The 18,782-nt window shown below is 40.2% G+C and overlaps 1 protein-coding gene across 2 annotated transcripts in view; it reads right to left on the reverse strand.

Moving 5' to 3' along the window:
* Window positions 1–912: 912 nt before the first annotated feature.
* rasgrf2b (Ras protein-specific guanine nucleotide-releasing factor 2b) overlaps window positions 913–18,782 on the reverse strand; it is a 157,478-nt gene continuing 139,608 nt past the window's right edge. For both annotated transcript variants that reach the window (XM_061899807.1, XM_061899799.1), the window contains 9 exons: window positions 15,888–16,000; window positions 15,581–15,641; window positions 15,380–15,483; window positions 14,243–14,327; window positions 11,713–11,910; window positions 8,956–9,035; window positions 8,758–8,875; window positions 8,609–8,677; window positions 913–2,336 (listed from right to left, as the gene is read on the reverse strand). In XM_061899807.1, coding sequence (XP_061755791.1) covers window positions 2,244–2,336; window positions 8,609–8,677; window positions 8,758–8,875; window positions 8,956–9,035; window positions 11,713–11,910; window positions 14,243–14,327; window positions 15,380–15,483; window positions 15,581–15,641; window positions 15,888–16,000 — 921 coding nt within the window. In that variant the 3' untranslated portion in view covers window positions 913–2,243. The remainder of the gene's footprint in view (window positions 2,337–8,608; window positions 8,678–8,757; window positions 8,876–8,955; window positions 9,036–11,712; window positions 11,911–14,242; window positions 14,328–15,379; window positions 15,484–15,580; window positions 15,642–15,887; window positions 16,001–18,782) is intronic.

Consider the following 18,782-nt stretch of genomic DNA (forward strand, 5'->3'; position numbering starts at 1 on the left):
TCTAGCTGGTTTTGAGAAAACAAATGAAAACCAATCTATCTTGATGCTGTCTTACAAAGATCTACAAAGTCATCAAACGTATCGATGTTTTCTTGAGCTTTCATTTTCATGCCGATTGAGCCATGGATTGAATCTGCGTGAACGTGTGCCGTTTCTCCAGATATTTTATCACAATCTCGGGTGGGCCCCATTCTGCGTTTGCACATTGGGCAAGAGCCGTGTACAGCGTCCAGTTTTTATTTTGACCTCCACAGTTATCTGCCCAAAAGAGTATGCAAGGGGAAGAATCAAGAACAATACATTTAATGAAGGTGCTTGCAACGTCCTGGGCCAATCTTCCAAATATCCCCTCGTGCCATAATATCACATAATCAGGTTGACCGTCGGCCCCCATTCGTGCAAATGTCTCATTAAAGACAATAAGGCGACTGACAAAGAAGCTCCGATTTGTCCCTTGAGATACTAGGTTTTTCTGTTGTATCTACGCGGTTATGTGGTAGTTGCTAGGTCCTGCCATGTGCGTAACAGCTTACTTACGGAACAAATTACAGTATCGCATACACTAATGTAAAGCACATCACCTAGGAACTCCAAAATTATCAGCTCAGTTTTGACCAACATTGAGTTACTGGGTTTTGCCTTTGGACGGGAGACTAGGTGCGGTGAAATTGCTTTCTGCATTTGACCCATCCCTTTGTTCCACCCCCTGGGAGGTGAAGGGAGCAGTGAGCAGCACCGGTGGCCGCGCTCGGGAATAATTTTGGTGTTTTAACCCCCAATTCCAACCCTTGATTCTGAGTGCCAAGCAGAGAGGTAATGGGTCCCATTTTTATAGTCTTTGGTATGACTCGACCGTGGCTTGAAGTCTGACCCACAACACAGTTTGGAAAAAAACGCCAACACATAAGGCATGTTGATTTATTTTTTTCCCCTGTCAGTGAAAAATGCAGACAAATACAGTAGTAACAAACACAAAAACAAAGACATGATTTTTAACGATACAAAACACAGCATACATTAGTCCCTTGCCAGCATGTACTGGCGTTTGAAATAAAAAACAAAAACAAAAACAAAAACAAAAAAGCAATATTTTTTGAAGACGACACAGACAGCTGACCTGGTGACTAACAAACACCTCCTGACAGACCATAATAATCTTAGAGAAGCAGAGGGGCTGGCCAGACATGCACAACATGCAGCTGTTGTGTGCATGCAAGACAACAATGTTCATCAAGTTGGAATATTCAAATGCTACATTTGAAAAAAAAAAAAAACATTCAAACTCTTATTTTTCATTTTGTCTTTACAATGAAACAGATTTTCATTGCCACACAAAACAAGAGCCCGGCCTGCAATACATGAAAGCGATGGACACAATATTTTCCTGTGTTGAACCGTATATGCATACAAAAGTAATCAATGTGTATCAATCAAGCAAAGCTACATGTCAGAGAGTGCAAAAACAGGCAGTCCAAGTCAGAACAGAAATTACTTCAAACGCACAGGATCTGCAGAAGCTTTGAAGACAGTTGTATTTACGAAATGTGACCACTAAAGGGTGCTGTTGGCTCACACAAACATGCTGGGGAGAACAACTGTGAGGACTCTGTACTATATATAATATTTATCAGTGCATTCCTGTGATCAGAAGGCACCTGAAAGGGTTTTTAAATTACCATTCTTTTTTTTTTTTAAGGTGCCCATTTGACAAAGAATAAGTTGAAAACACGTACCAATAAGATGTCGGGCATTTTATCAAAATATTTGACTTTTTAGAAAAAAAATATATATGTTGCATTTTTATCGAAACGTTGAAAGATTTAAGGCCTGTCGCCATAGCCAAGCCACTCACGGAGGCTGCATATTGCTAAGCGGTAGGGGTCAGAGGTCAAGCTGAGGACCATTTAGAGACGCACACACAACCCAGGCTAAAATCATGCAAAAGTCAGGAGAAAGCATTTTCGGGAGGCTCAAAGGTGGACAAAGGCGCAACACAGATGACAACACAGAGACTTCAGCTCAGATATCTCGCTGCCACGCCCTCTCTATATGCTACATGTCTATAGATCCACTCCGTCCAACGAGCGGCACCACGGTCGCCGTTGAAAACAAACTCCCTCTTGCACTTGTGAAGGAGCGTCGTTTCCTCAGGCACTCTCGTCGACCGTTCCTTCTCTTGCTTTTAAAACGGGCTTCCTTCTTCATTGAGATCGCATGTTGTGGCAGATAATGCTAGCAATCAATCAGGCAGGAAGCCTAGGCTCAATCTTCAGTGAGAGGTCATAGAGCGTGTCTTCATCCATGATCAGAGTCTTGTCCAGAAGGTACTGGGTCACCTATGGCAGGGAGAAGACTTACATTCTGTTCGCCAATGCCCAATGACTTGCAGTTGAACCATTAGGCCACTGTTTTTCAACCTTTATTGAGCCAAGGCAGATTTTTTGCGTTGAAAAAATACCAAAGCACTTCACCAGCAGAAATCATTAAAAAATTAAACTTAGTTAACAGTAAAAAGTAATTGTCGCAATACATAGGTTTCTGCTAGCGGCGATTACCCATAATCCTTCGTGGCAGCCACCATCCTGTGTGTCAAAACTTGTCTGCGGCAGTTTTCTAAATATTTTTCCACACTTTTGCAGCAACAATGACGTCCACTTCGGGAAATTTGAAAGAAGTCGTAAAAGTTCCCTACAGGCAGACGCTACATGGGGTTTGCAAAGCCAGGTATCTACAGAAATTGAAGAATATTGGCGATAAGGATCCGTATGAGATGGGAAAGCACAAATGGACTACGGACTTGGAATGTTATCCTGATATAACTTACCCCGACATCGTCAACTATTTGGTGAACAATGTTAATGCCTACACTCTGGATGAGTTCAAGGGCTACAAGTCGCTCGAAGCGTACAATTACTTTGTGTGTGGATGTGTACAGGAAATGAAACTGGCTACAATGGAAGATAAATGTGTGCTCATCGCTCGTGTTCGTCACTCTCAGAGATCAACTGATCCGTGTTTGGTGCAATGGGGCATATCAGAGAAGACGGGTCGTGTTTTATCAGGACACTGTACGTGTATGGCAGGCATTGGTGAAATATGTTCACATGTTTCTGCATTGCTGTTGGCCATTGAAGCGAGCGTCAAGATGCGGGACAACACGACAGTCACACGGGAAAAATCTTACTGGCTACTTCCATCTGCAGTCAAGAAAGTTGGGTACAAGACCATTCAGGACATTAACTTTACATCCGCCAAGACAATGAAGAGAAAGCTAGACAAGACAATCGTATCCGGAGATACACCAGCACCATTAAAACAGAGGAAACTACCGGAGGTACAGAAGGGGACACAAGATGAACTGTCAGACTTGTACAGAGAATTAAAATCCAAACGAAAAATTAAGCCTGTCTTACTTTCTCTGATTCCAGGATATGCTAAAGACTATCGTCCAGAAGCACTTGATAAAAAGTACCCAAAAGTATTTTCCGAACTATATGATTCTAACTATGCAACTGCTGGCAAGGAAACTGTACTGACCAGGAGTAATGAAGTGTTTGAAACCTTAACAGTGACAGCACAAGAAGCAAACAATGGAGGCGTCCTTGGTTACAAGTGTTTGTTTTGACACACAAGATGGCGGACAAGGGAATTGTGGGACGGTTGTGACGTCATCGGAAACCCATGAATTGTTGGATATGAATTTAATCCATAACAAAGAATGCATCAATATAGCTCTTGTCTCAAAGTAGGTGTACTGTCACCACCTGTCAAATCACGCCGTGACTTTTTTGCTGTTTTCCTGTGTGTAGTGTTTTAGTTATTGTCTTGCGCTATTTTGGTGGCTTTTTCTCTTTTTTTGGTATTTTCCTGTAGCAGTTTCATGTCTTCCTTTGAGCGATATTTCCCGCATCTACTTTGTTTTAGCAATCAAGAATATTTCAGTTGTTCTTATCCTTCTTTGTGGGGACATTGTTGATTGTCATGTCATGGTGGGATGTACAGACTTACTGTGGAGCCGTCTTTGCTCCACATTAAGTCTTTGCTGTCGTCCAGCATTCTGTTTTTGTTTACTTTGTAGCCAGTTCAGTTTTAGTTTTGTTCTGCATAGCCTTCCCTAATCTTCAATGCTTTTTCTTTTTGGTTAAAGCATTAGACACCTTTTTACCTGAACGCTGCCTCCCGCCGTTTCCGACATCTACAAAGGAATTAGCTACCGGCTGCTAACTACTGATATGGAAGAGTATTACACGGTTATTTTGCCGAGCTCTAGACAGCAACGACACTCAACATCAACACATATTTTGCAGACTATAATATTTAACCCGAATAGGTGAAATTAGATAATCTCCCACAGCACACCAGACTGTACTGCACAGTGGTTTAAAAACACTGCATTAGGCAACTATGTTGGTGCTTTATAGCTGCACTGGTTCAAAGTTTCAAAGATTATTACGGTATGTTGTGGGTAGGGATGGGGGACCAATTTGGTACTGTTTTTAGGCACCAACTGAATTTCATCAGCACTACCGGTTGTGGATTCACAGCAAATCGAATGGTGCATATGTTCTATACATTCGTTGCACGTGAAGCCACGTCCGGTTGCTGACCTACACCGGCTCAAACACTTGGCGAGGAAACTCAAGACAAGACAAACTGCTTCTAAGTAATGTTGCAATTTTCAATGCCAACAAAGCAAATTTGCCTGATAGAAAACACTCAAACGTACAGTACAGGCCAAAAGTTTGGACACACCTTCTCATTCAATGCATTTTCTTTATTTTCATGACTATTTAACATTATGTACTTAACAAAAAAAAGTGAAAGAACTGAAAACATGTTATAAATTATAGTTTCCTCAAAATAGCCACCATTTGCTCTGATTACTGCTTTGCATTCTCTCAATGAGCTTCCAGCTCACCTGTGAAGTGAAAACCATTTCAGGTGACTTCAAGCTCATTGAGAGAATGCCAAAAGTGTGCAAAACAGTAATTAAAGCAAAGGGTGGCTATTTTAAAGAAACTGGAATATAAAACATGTTTTCAGTTAACTCACCTTTTTTTGTTAAGTACATAACTCCACATGTGTTCATTCAAAGTTTTGATGCCTACTTTTGAAAATGCATTAGTTTGATGCTAATTTACATTACATATGTCATTGACATGCTTCTCCTTAGCATTCACAGTTTTACATGGAAATTCTAACACCTACACATTTGGTATTGAATATACAACTAAGTTACAATCAATAAACAAGTGTGTAATGAGTACAATACTTACAGTATAAATACTTTGTAGGGCACAACGTAAGACTAAACTGGCACATTCAGCTTCATGGCCTAGGCTACTTTGCAGCTAGGCACACGTTACTGCCATCTAACGTTTTGGAAGTGCAACTGCACGCAAAGTCTACTATTGTTATATTACTGGCAAATGAGACTCAGAAATGTCATAACAGAACAAGATAGAAAAACTGCACAGCACAATTATTGTAATCAGCTCATTTTTAACGTTGCATTGAAACATTTGATTTTATGATTGTACAATTAACATTTACAAAAGTACCAAAATTTAGTACCATTTACTACTGGTATCAATTCCTATGTACCGAGGATTGGTTTTGTATCGGTTCAAATGTGAAAGGTAACCGTTCCTAATCGTGAGTTGTTCAAATATTATGGAGGATTTAATGAATAGATATTGTCTAAATTCTCAAATATTTTAAATTAATTCCAGAGGTCTTGGATTGTTAGTAGAGCTCCATGCTCAATATTTTAAGATGTGCAGTGAAGCCTGATTTGTGGTGGGCCCATGCATGGAGTCAGATCATTTAGCTCGGAGTGGGTCGGACGCAGAGGTTTTTTTTAAAAAAATTTTTACCTTCATGGCGTTGTGAAAACACAGAACTTCCAAAGCTACCATTTGAGCGCCTCTTTTCTCAAAGAAGTGATGGAGATGATGGCATTTTCTCATATTTGGGGCACATACAATTAGTAAAACAGTTACAGTACAATCAGGATTAATGTGGCCCTGAAAAAAATTTTGTTTGTGGCCCCATTTTAGTTTTTAAGATTACTTTTTTTTTTATTCCAAGACTCCTGAAGGAACCCCAACACAACCCCACCCTAAAGTCACCACCCCACTTACACACACTCAGTACGTTTACTTGCACTAAAAAAATAATCATTGACTTAATTTGGATAAAACTATTTGTTAAAACACACGTAAAAACCTTAATGATTTTTTAAAGCTTAGTTAAAGTTAAAGTACGAATGATTGTCACACACACACACGAGGTGTGGGGAAATTTGTCCTCTGCATTTGACCCATCACCCTTAATCACGCCCTGGGAGGTGAGGGGGGCAGTGGGCAGCAGCGGTGCCGCACCCGGGAATCATTTTTTGGTGATTTAACCCCCAATTCCAACCCTTGATGCTGAGTGCCAAGCAATTAATGGGTCACATCTTTGTAGTCTTTGGTATGACTCGGCCGAGGTTTGTACTCCCAACCTGCCGATCCCAGGGCGGACACTCTAACCACTAGGCCACTGAGTAGGTGATCAGTAGTAATAAGATATTACCATATCTAAAATGACAGGATTGTAAACTAGTTCCCTCTTGCACATCCATTTATCGCTCGTTGTACGCGTGCCAGTCTTACCAGTGTGATAACCCAAAAGAACCGTGCATGGCGCACTCCATCAGCAGAATGCCCAGTATGTATACATGTTTATGTTTCATCAATTGTTTGAACCAGTGGGGTAATTTGGCCCTTTAGGGGGACTGAAGGCCCCTTAAACTATTCTTAAACACCTTTAAACTATTTGGTGTTGGCAATACTTTAAAAAAAAAAACTAACATAAAGTGGCCAGAATGTGAAATTTTTAATAATCATACAACTTGTCAGGTTATATGATTATGAGTCCGTCAAGTTTCCCGTTACTTCACACTGTAAGGTTTGCTGATTTGTGTAGGATTATCATCAGTAGATAACAATAATATAATATTATAAGTGCATCTAGGGTAAAAGCCTTCCCTTTCTATAAAACATAGTGACGCCTTTATTTCGAATTTTAATCAAGGGTCCTTGAACGCACACCAGTTTGTGCTACTGAGCGCAAAAATGAAACATATACACAACTTTGTCCAACGCTACTACAAATCATAGTTTTACCTTTCTTTTATCGCCTCGTCTTGATTCCCAAATGTTGGCACTATGTGTGAATGCTTAAAGGCCTACTGAAATGAGATTTTCTTATTCAAATGGGGATAGCAGTTCCATTCTATGTGTCATACTTGATCATTTCGCGATATTGCCATATTTTTGTGGAAAGGATTTAGTAGAGAACATCGACGATTAAATCGCAACTTTTGGTGCTGATAAAAAAGCCTTGTCTTTGCCGGGAGTCGCAGACGATGACGTCACAAGGGTGAGGGCTCCTCACGTCCTCACATTGTTTATAATGTGAGCCTCCAGCAGCAAGACCTATTCGGACCGAGAAAACGACAATTTCCCCCATTAATTTGAGCAAGGATGAAAGATTCGTGGATGATGATATTGATAGCGAAGGACTAGAAAAAATAAATAAATAAAGTTTTTTTTTTAAAAAGGCGATTGCATTGGGACGGATTCAGATGTTTTTAGACACATTTATTAGGATAATTCTTGGAAATCCCTTATCTTTCTATTGTGTTGCTAGTGTTTTAGTGAGATTAAATAGTACCTGATAGCCGGACGGGTGTGTCCATGGGTGTCTTGAGGCCAGTGTCTGAGGGAAGTCACGGCAGATACAAGGACGGCGCAAACTCCACAGATCTCCGGTAAGTGGCGACTTTTTAACACAATTTTCTCACCGAAACCTGCCTGTTGACAAGCGGTCGGGAACCATGTTCGCTTGACCGCTCTGATCCATAGTAAAGCTTCACCTCCAGGAATTTTAAACAAGGAATCACCCTGAGTTTGTGTGGCTAAAGGCTAAAGCTTCCCAACTCCATCTTTCTACTTTGACTTCTCCATTGTTAATTGAACAAATTGCAAAAGATTCAGCAACACAGATGTCCAAAATACTGTTTAATTGCGCGTTGAAAAGAGACAAATTTTAGCCGCAAATGGTGCTGCGCTAATGTTTCCTGACAGTCCGTGACGTCTCGCGCACACGTCAGCATTCCGCAATGTTTTCAACAAGAAACTCCGCGGGAAATTTAAAATTGGAATTTAGTAAACTAAACCGGCTGTATTGGCATGTGTTGCAATGTTAATATTTCATCATTGATATATAAACTATCAGACTGCGTGGTCGGTAGTAGTGGGTTTCAGTAGGCCTTTAAAGGCAAGCTTTGATTATGTTATGAATTCTAAGTTGAGTGAAGCGCTCCAGAAGGAATGTACCATTTTGCGTGTTTGGAAGCAAGTGTCGGTACACACACATTCCTAATTTGATTCAAACAACCCTATTACTTTGACAGAAAAATTGTTTGATTATGACTTAGTCTTTTTTTAACTAAGACAAGAGACCTCACAAAAGCCCAGACCATGATCATGTGCCCCCCCTAGTGGTTGTGGCCCTGAACATCCACATTCAGTCTATGCCCTGGTTACAATATTAATGATACCTTTACTTGATGTTCTATCCTGTAGGGGGTCTGCTGGAACTGTCGTATCTCTCTGATGATGTGTGAGATCTAAACAAAGGTAGGTGTCAGATTACCTAAAAGAACACACACATGCACACACACACACAAATGCACACGCAGGACACTACCATCCTCATTTTGGAGAAGTTGACCAGCCCCTCCTCTGTGAAGTTAGGCGTTCCCTCCTCAATGAAGGCCAAATCCGTCAGGTACATTCCCAGGTAGGGGACACATGGGGGGTTGCAGCTGAGGTAGACACAGATGACTAGTGTGAGGGGTACGCCAGGACATTTTGCACGCTGTGAAGAAGCTAAAAGATGTCTTACTTTTTTAGGGTCTCCCTCAGATTCTTGAACCTTCCCTCTGAGGATACTGTCTTCTGCAGTTTGTCCATCAGCGCTTTTGCCTGAGACCAGCAAAAGGACACATTTTTGAAAAAGAACCATCTCACAAACTGCGGCCTCGGCACTCATAGACACGGGGGGCTTTGTCCGCTTCAAATATGCGTGTGTGTGTGTGTGTGTGCGTGCGTGCGTCCGCGTGCGTGAGTGTGTGTGTGTGTGTAATACTTGCCAACCCTCCCAGATTTTCCGGGAGACTCCCGAAATTCAGCACCTCTCCCGAAAACCTCCCGTAATAAATTTCCTCCCAAAATTCAGCTGGAGCTGGAGGCCACGCCCCCCCCCCCCCCCAGCTCAAACATGCACAGGTCGAAGTATTTAAAGTCATTTTTAAAAACGACTGCTAATCCTCCTCCTTTTCGACCGGACGACCGCGGAGAATTAAAGTAGGAACACTCCGGAGGCGGAAGTTCATTAAGAGGGGCGGACTAACCGGCTCTCAGCCATGTTTCCGTCACACAGAGGAAGTCAAGTCCGCGGGAAGTGAAGAAATCCTTCAGGATAAACGTTTTGTTCGTCAAAGATCTTGCGTTCACAAGCCCGAACCTGGCGGGGGCCAGCACGTCCAAGGGCGCAGCTAATCCAGGTGGGCCCCGACACACAGCCCGCAGGTGGCGGGGGAGAGGAGCCACGAGGCGGGAAAGGAAGGCAGGAATCCGGCCAGGTGAAAAAGCTGACCGGGACGTCGAAAAACCAGTCGAAGTTGATCATATCAGTGGGAAAGGGGCAAACAGTGTTTGGCGGTCATACACAAGCAGTGAGCTGACAGAGACGAAAATAAATGAACAGAGCTGACAGCGAGAGACGGCAGGGCAAAGCACATACTGGCGCCATCTTCTGGAAATTCAGAAGTGATGTTACTCAAATAGTGAAAGGTAAGTGTGGTTGTTGTCTTTTTAGCAACCAGCAAGCACAGTACGGTTAGAGAACAAATGTGTTTTTATTACTGTGTATTTGATAGGTGACGTCTGAAATTCAACTATTTATTTTATTTATATATATAATAAAATAAACATATATAGCTAGAATTCACTGAAAATTAAGTATTTCATATATATATTTATATATATTCATATATATATGAAATACCCGAGTTGGTGAATTGGCTGTAAATATACTCTTCTCTTAATCACGCCCCCCGCCCCAACCACGCCCCCAAACCACGCCTCCGTCCCACCCCCGACTATACCTCCCACCCCTGACCCCCTACCTACCGAAATCGAAATTCTCAAGGTTGGCAAGTATGGTGTGTGTTCTTGTATTGCTATCATCAACAAGGAAAAGTATCTTAGTATCTTCCATTTGAGGAGCGGTGAACAAGTTAGGACATAAATCATGGTCCCAATACGGAAAACCATTGTATCTAATAGCGAATGTCTATTTTGGACCCACTGGTGGTGAAATCTATTAAATTAAAATTAATATGGTCCCAAAAAGGAAGAATTTTTCAAGATGACTGAGTCGTTTTTAAAAGTGCTCTCCCTCTGGTCAACATATGAAAAAACAAGTGTGTGTAAACATTTTAAGTGCTCCCCCTCTGGCCAACATATGTGATAACAAGTTTGTGTAAGAAATTGAAATGCGCCCTCTTTGGCCCAATTTTTTTTTTTTTTTTTTAAATAAATAAATATATATAGGGAGACATACTGTAATAACTTAAAGTAAATATTGAAGATTAAAAAACAATTCCTAACAAAATAATCCCCCACCCTCCAAAAAAAATGAACTAAAAGCAGTCTTTTTCTCACAATGAGTCGACTTTTTTCTTATAAAATTGGGAACGATTTCTTATATTCTTTCTGTTTTTGCAATATTGCAATATTTTCTCATAAAATTAAGACTTTTTTTTGGAACATTATTCATTTTTAATGAAAAATGGTGACATTTGTCATATAAAATTCTGACTTTTATCACAATCTTGCCATTTGTTTTGTTGCTCTTGTAAAAAAGTGAAATGTTTTGAGTAAAATTGTGACAAACTTTGCCAAGTAAAATCCCGATTATTAGAATGCTGCCAAAATGTTAAAGTGTTCTTATGAAATTGTGACTTATGTCGAGTAAAATTACGACTCTTGTCATAAAATTGCCAAAACTTTAAGCTGTTCTTGTAAAATTGTGACTGTTATTGATTGAAATCCCAACTTTTATCCTATTATTGCACAAATTTTTCAGTTTTTCTTGTAAAGTTTTGACTTGCGTTTAGTAAAATTACGACTTTCATTATAATACTGCCCAAAATTATGAGTTTTTCTTGAGAAATTGTGACGTTTTTCTTTTGAAATTCCAACTCATCTTTCGGAGGTCTCAAGAAGTTAATAAAAACAAGAGTGTGTGTGTGTGTCTGTGTGTGCGTGTGTGTGTGTGTGTGTGTGTGTGTGTGTGTGTGTGTGTGTGTGCGTGCGTGCGTGCGTGCGTGTGTGTGTGTGTGTGTGTGTGTGTGTGTGTGTGTGTGTGTGTGAGAGTGAGAAGTGGATCCCTTAGTGTTCATTAGAATTAGACCAGAAGGTAACGTTTAAACATGGCACCTTATTGTCTTTCTGCCTCTTTTCTAATCACATCCATTCTTCCCCCTGGGGGTCCACATCTTTGTACCCGACAACAAAATGAACTTGTTTCAACAATCCCTGCAAAGGTTAATGTTTTGTTTGTTTACACCTGGTGGGGAGATGGATGTCCGGCTACCTGCTTGCTGACTTTGGCCCAGGTCTTCTTCAAACGATAGATGGCGCTACGGTTGAGCGCCGACGTGATCTCCAGGACGCCGTTGTAGTTGTTGAGGCAGCGGCAGATGTCGGCCACGGCCACCCACTTCTCTATGGAGCTGGCCCTGGAGCCCACATCTGTGTGGGTCATAATCTGCGACGCCACTAGGTTACTCATCTAGAAATTGAAGCAGTTCATGAAACATATTGTTACATTAAAGGACACATAGCGTCCAGATGTGACAGATGACAACCCAGTTGTCCCACCCCTGGGGACTGGAAGGGAGCGGCCAAGGCGGAAGAAGAGACCTCCGGACCGCATGCAAGATTTTGTGGTGTCCTTAGACTGAAGGAAAATAAGGGAAGGGGGAGGTTTGTGAAAACAGTTTTTGTGTGATGTAAGGGTTACGTTGTCTACACTGTTTTGTTTGCACTAATGAGTTGCTCTGATTTACATGCTGCTATGATGTTACCAAATGTTGCCTTACGGGTCAGTCCTCCAGGGCGAGGACGTTTTGTAAGGAAGGGGTGATGTAGCGGCTGGCTATGGGGTGTTAGCCAATGACTTTGGCTGGGGGTTGGGACTCCCGGGAGAGATATGGAAGTGACGTTGCGGATAGGGAGTGAGAGTTCGAGTTTTGCCGGGAAAAAAGGGTAGACACACATTGGAGCTGTTGTGTGATTGAATTGCATCTTGCACAATAAAGACAAGACAAACAAAGAAGTCGTATGAGCCTACATTCCTGGGATTATTACAATATATACATATATATGTATGTATGTATGTGTGGGAAAATCACAAGACTACTTCATCTCTACAGATCTGTTTCATGAGGGGTTCCCTCAATCGTCAGGAGATTTTATCTCCTGACAGTTCTGTAGAGATTAGGTAGTCTTGTGATTTTTCCCACACATACATATCACGGTATCGAGCACTATTCTCTGGATAATCCAATTAAGACATATATATGTATGTATATATACTGTATATATGTAACGGGTATAAGAAATACTTTGATTATTTGAGTGAAATGCCTGCAAAATATGTATAATAATTTGCAGAGCAATATCAGACCGTGGCTTACCATTAGCAGAGTGCGGGAAGTCTAACAGTTTCCGGTTTGCGGTCTTATTTATAGACTTTTAGGTACCAGCAGACGGCACAATTGGACCTCTCATTGCATAACAAAACAATATACATATTTTAGCAGAAATTTCACTCAAATAATCAAAGGGTTGACAAGTGATGCACTGAAAATACAGCCGCTGCTCACCAAAACTGGATGTTGTGAGGATGTATCCACTTCCGCTGGCAAATCGCGTCTTTTTCCGGGCACACGAATGAATTAGCTTGCCCAAAGATTACGCAAATTTTTGCATTCAGGTTGCATTTCTATTTAGACTGCAGTCACATATGAAAAAATCTGATTCGAATCAGAATTAGACTACCTCCTGATGTGGCACAAATTTGATGCGATAAAATCAGATTTGAAGCACTGCGGAGTGTTGAGACTGGCAAAAAAAATCAGATTTGGTGTGCAGTGTAAACGGAGCCGGTGTGACGTCATTCACAGAACTGGACCTATTTCCCATCATAGACAGTGTGGATAAAGGCATGTAAATCAATTTTTTTGATCACTAAATGCCATGTCACCCCGGTCCATGATTACTTCATAACTTTTATGGTTAACATTACGGCCAAAAAATATGTCCAAAAGAGTCACCAATTCCAGACTTCCCTACTCTTCCATCTCCTCTTCCATAGACACCTTAAGCCTGTGATTCCTTATGCAAATTGAGGAAAGCTTCAGTAGAAAAGGACACAAAATACAATAGTAGTTGCTTAGTTGTCCCCCCCCCCCCCCCCCCCTTTTCTTGTTTTTGCGCAGGTTTTGTCTGATTTTTTCCTCCTCGTATGGTGCTCCTCATTTAAGGGATCGCATTTGGCTACAGTCTTTTACATATTTTTCAATTCAAACTCCGACCAAAACCCTTCCTCTTAAAATTTAAAATCATTAAAATGATTGCTGAAAATGACTCTCCTCTCGCTTGGTCCATCCTGTTTTGTGCAAGTTCATTTGACAAAAAAAAAGTCCATACTTTACGCAAATTCCCATGATTTTGAAATGTATGCAGGCTGACGCCTTCTTTAGTAGTATTGCTAGAACCTGCAACAATGACATATTAGGTCATTCTTTCAAATTCTGCACAAAAATATTGTGGTTCTGGAAGAAGATGCTACCAAAACACATACTATGCAATGTGAAATTGCCTCCAGTCTTCTGTAGAAGACGTCAGCAGACTGATGTTTTGGGGCTTGAAATGGCCGTTCCAAAATGGGCTGAAATATGTTAAATAAAATAAGCCCTAAAATCCCTACAGCCTATTTTGGATAGAATTTTAACTGTAGACATCATTTTTATTTTCAGAACTATTAAATAAGTGCAAATGTTGTAACCAATAGAGGGGCCTTTTAATACTTTTCTGACCGTGTTATGAAAAACACTCACGTCGTTGAAGTGTTGACTTGTTTTCATGATGAATGGCGTCCTTTCTGTCTTATCAAACTTCATCCAGCCTTGGCCCAGGAACTCTCTAAGTGAGGGCAGATCAAGACATTGTAATTACACATTGACCTCGTGGGGTTGAAAATGCAGGCTCAGCATAATAGGTTGCAGCCAACCACGGCGATGCTTACAAACCTTGAAATGGCGGGAATCAGTCGGAAGACCAATAATGTTCACCATGATTTTGTCTGTTTTCATTTTATTTGTCATTTGTATGCGCTTTTAGGGCAAAAAAAGCATTATCTTACCAGTCCACTGATACTAGGTGTGTAACGGTACATATATTTGTATTGAACCGTTTCGGTACGGGGGTTTTCGGTTCGGTTCGGAGGTGTACCGAACGAGTTTCCACACGGACATATTAGGTAGCGCATCACAGGTTGAGTAAACAATGCAGGACGAGGCACAATACACGGGGGGCTAGCAGCGACCGGGCTAGGACAACATGCAAAAGCCAGAGCTAGAAGACCCTCCTGCCTCGTTAAGATCTCCCCTTTGGGAACACTTTGGCTGTGCAGTGCGATACAACAATGGAGGACGGAGATTTGCCGACATTTTTCAGCAGCAGTAGGGTACGCTTCTGCCAACACGTCAAACATGCTATCTCCTTTGAAGCGTCACCACCGCATTCAAGCAGCATCTCCTCGGCGAGTCAGGCAGGGCTGAAGTAATAACCAATATTTTTATAGCAGCAGACTTAAGACCATCCATCCATCCAATTCCTACCGCTTGTCCCGTTCGGGTTGGCAGGGGGTTGCTGTATTGCATTAAAAACTACATTTTGACCCACTTCTATGGTGAAAGAACAATAAACCCATATATCCTTTCACTGCCAAGTTACACCCCTAAATGATACGTTGCAATATATTGGATGTTACAAGGTACAATAAGAAATATTTACTAAGCAAACCTACACAACACCGAATTAGTTTCAGCGTGTTTAAAATAAAAACAGTATATGTCTACAATAGTTTTTACAACTGCAAACATGCAAGGTAAACGAAACACAAACTTAGGGTTAAATACTGTATATACATTTCTACTATATATTGTACGACTTGATGACAGTTGAGGACTTACTCGTAAGGAATGCTCCTGAAGACGATGTGATCCAGCAGAGTGATCTGTTCGGCCAGCTCCATCGCAGAAAGGGACTCGAAACACTCCGCCTTTGGACAGTCTGCCTGAACACACATATGAACACACAAACAGATGCACAATGCAGGAGTAAACGTATAAAACAAAGGTGTTGATTTCAAGGTTGACTGTGTGTTTTTTCACCATCTGTAAGATGTCTTCTATCCTCATCTGGGCGTCATCCTGCTCGTCTTGTGAAAGAACACTAAGGGATTTAGGAATATGGAATGAAGGTTCGGTTAAATGGTTACAAAGTTTAAGGAGTTACAGAAAAATACAGAAAGGTTTAAAACAAGAGGAATATCACAGATGTTGCGTTTGCTAAGATAATAATGCCTTAATAACCTAAATGTAATGTACAGTGTGTGTTTGCGTATGTGTGTGCATGCGTGCGTGTGCATGTGTGTGTGCATGTGCATGTGTGTGTGCGTGTGTGTGTGTGTGTGTGAACCTGAGTATGTTGGCAGTGGCTTTCCTCTCCTGAGGCAGAAGGTCAGGATCTCGTAGGACTTCCTCCAGCAGACAGATGACTGACATCTTTAGTTCTCCATTCATTTCAAAGTCCTGATTGCACAAAGAAGAAGAAGTAGAACCTCTATGAGTCATCTTGCCATTTTAAAAGAAGCAAAAGTTAACCAAAAGGTAATTTTCTCCTAAGCTATTCTCCAAAAGAAAAAAACAAAAGAAAACTGACATTGAGATATGTAGTTGACATTGGTTATTCCTTCATTTGTCAAACATTTATGTATTTATTCATTTTTTATTTATGATGAATAATTATTTGGAATTCCATTCAAAAATGTTCAGGATCCATTTTGCACACACACACACACACACACACACACATATATATGCATATATATATATATATATATATATATATATATATATATATATATATACTGTATATGTTCTATTAAATTATTCGCTTTCCTCCTCTTTTTGAATATCCTTTTTTGCATTACTTTATATTTTTGTATTTTTCATTTAGCATTACTTTTAAAATTTCGCAAGATTTATTTTATATTCATTTTATGGTTTTATAACCATTCAGCATTCACGTTTACTTTGCATTATTATGTTCACGTTGCATTTTTTTTTAATCATTGAAAAATAATAAATCAGAACTATATATTTTCCCCTTCTTCTTTTTTTATTTCTTAAAACAATATTTATTTGGGCTTCACGGGGTTAGTGCGTCTGCCTCACAATACGAAGGTCCTGCAGTCTTGGGTTCAATCCCAGGCTCGGGATCTTTCGGTGTGGGGTTTGCATGTTCTCCCCGTGACTGCGTGGGTTCCCTCCGGGTACTCCGGCTTCCTCCCACTTCCAAAGACATGCACCTGGGGATAGGTTGATTGGCAACACTAAATTGGCCCTAGTGTGTGAATGTGAGTGTGAATGTTGTCTGTCTATCTGTGTTAGTCCTGCGATGAGGTGGCGACTTGTCCAGGGTGTACCCCGCCTTCCGCCCAATTGTAGCTGAGATAGGCGCCAGCGCCCCCCGCGACCCTGAAAGGGAATAAGCGGTAGGAAATGGATGGATGGAATATTTATTTCAAATTTTCTTTAAATTTCTTTGTATTCTATGTGCTGTATCCATATTATTACCATTCATCCATCCATCCATCCATCTTCTACTGCTTGTAAGTTGGGTCGCCCAACTTTCTTTCACAACATTTGCCCTACCCTATTGACGGATTATCAGTCACTGCTGGTAAGTTGTTGATCTAACCTCTCTAATCATCAGTTCCTTCTTCTTTTTCTTGCCTTTTATAACTCCTTCCTAAAGTTCATCTGTAACAAGCTGATTCGGCCTATTGTATGAGATGTGTGTGTTGGTGATAGGAGGCATAAATATGAGGCGTATGGCTGGCCCCCAACATAGCGTTATTTTATGGTGAGGAAAAGACAAAGCAGGTCAATGTGGTTAGACTAAAGAGCCGTGATATTCAATTCATTAGAAGAACCCATGATCCAATTGACTCTGCAAGTCAGGATGATGCTACAGTAGTAGTGTGTGTGTGCACTTGAGTGAGGGCAGCAGAGACAAACGGAGCCGCTTTAAATACCCTTTTTCTTTATCCGATATGCAAAAAAAAGGAATGATAAAAGACGAAATAATCAATATTGTGAAAAACGGAAAATCCAAGACCTCAACTGATTGCAACGAAATTGATATGGAAACGATAAAGAAGGTTATGGAAGATATTTCAGAACCATTAACATATATTAGCAACCTATCTTTTCAAATAGGCAAATTCCCAGATTAAATGAAAATAGTACAATTTGTACCAATTTATAAGAGAGGTGACAAACACCAGTTTACAAACTACAGACCTGTTTCTCTACTTCCACAATTTTCTAAAATTATTGAAAAACGGTTTATCAACAGATTGGACAAATTTCATGAACAAAAATGTAACACGCAGAGAAAACCAATACAGATACAGAGCCAACATCTCAACATCACAGGCATTAATTGAAATAACGGAAGAGATCACATATGCAATAGATAGCAAAAAAATGTGCTGCTGCAGTGTTAATGGATTTAACAAAAGCATTTGACACAATTAATCATAGCATCTTAATAAACAAATTAGAAAGGTATGGAATCAGAGGATTGGTCTTGAACTGTGTTAAAACTACATAACCAACAGGAAGATATATGTGAAGATAGGTGAACACACTTCTACAGAGCTGAAAATATCTTGTGGTGTACCTCAGGGATCAATACTTGGACCAACATTGTTCAATCTCTAAAGAAACAACATTTGTAAAGTTACAAAGGACTTAAAATTAGTATTATTTGCAGATGATACAACTGCGTTTTGTTCAGGAGAGAACACACAGAAGATAATACAAATAATAAAAGAAGAAATTAACAAATTAATAAGATGGTTTAACAAAAACACTCTTTCAATCTCAGCAAAACTAAAATAATGCCATTTGGTAACAGTAGAAGGGAAAGTCAAACACATATACAAATAAACAGAGTAAATATTGAAAGGGTAAAAGAAAACACATTTTTGAGTGTAATAATAGATAATAAAATGAACTTGAAATCTCATGTAAAGAATATACAACACTAAGAAGCAAGAAACACATCAATAATGAATAAAGCAAAACCTGTTCTAGACCAAAAATCACTTTATATTCTTTACTGCTCTCTGAGTTATTGTGTAGAAATATGAGGAAACAACTACAAATGTGCACTTCATTCACTAAAGCTGTTACAAAAAAGTCAATTACAATAATACAAAATGTTGGATATAGAGAACATGCAAACCCTTTATTTATTAAATCACAATTATTAAAATTCAACGGTTTGGTGCATTTACAAACA

Source organism: Nerophis ophidion, linkage group LG01 (assembly GCF_033978795.1).
Source record: "Nerophis ophidion isolate RoL-2023_Sa linkage group LG01, RoL_Noph_v1.0, whole genome shotgun sequence".
NCBI classification, from domain to species: Eukaryota; Metazoa; Chordata; class Actinopteri; order Syngnathiformes; family Syngnathidae; genus Nerophis; species Nerophis ophidion.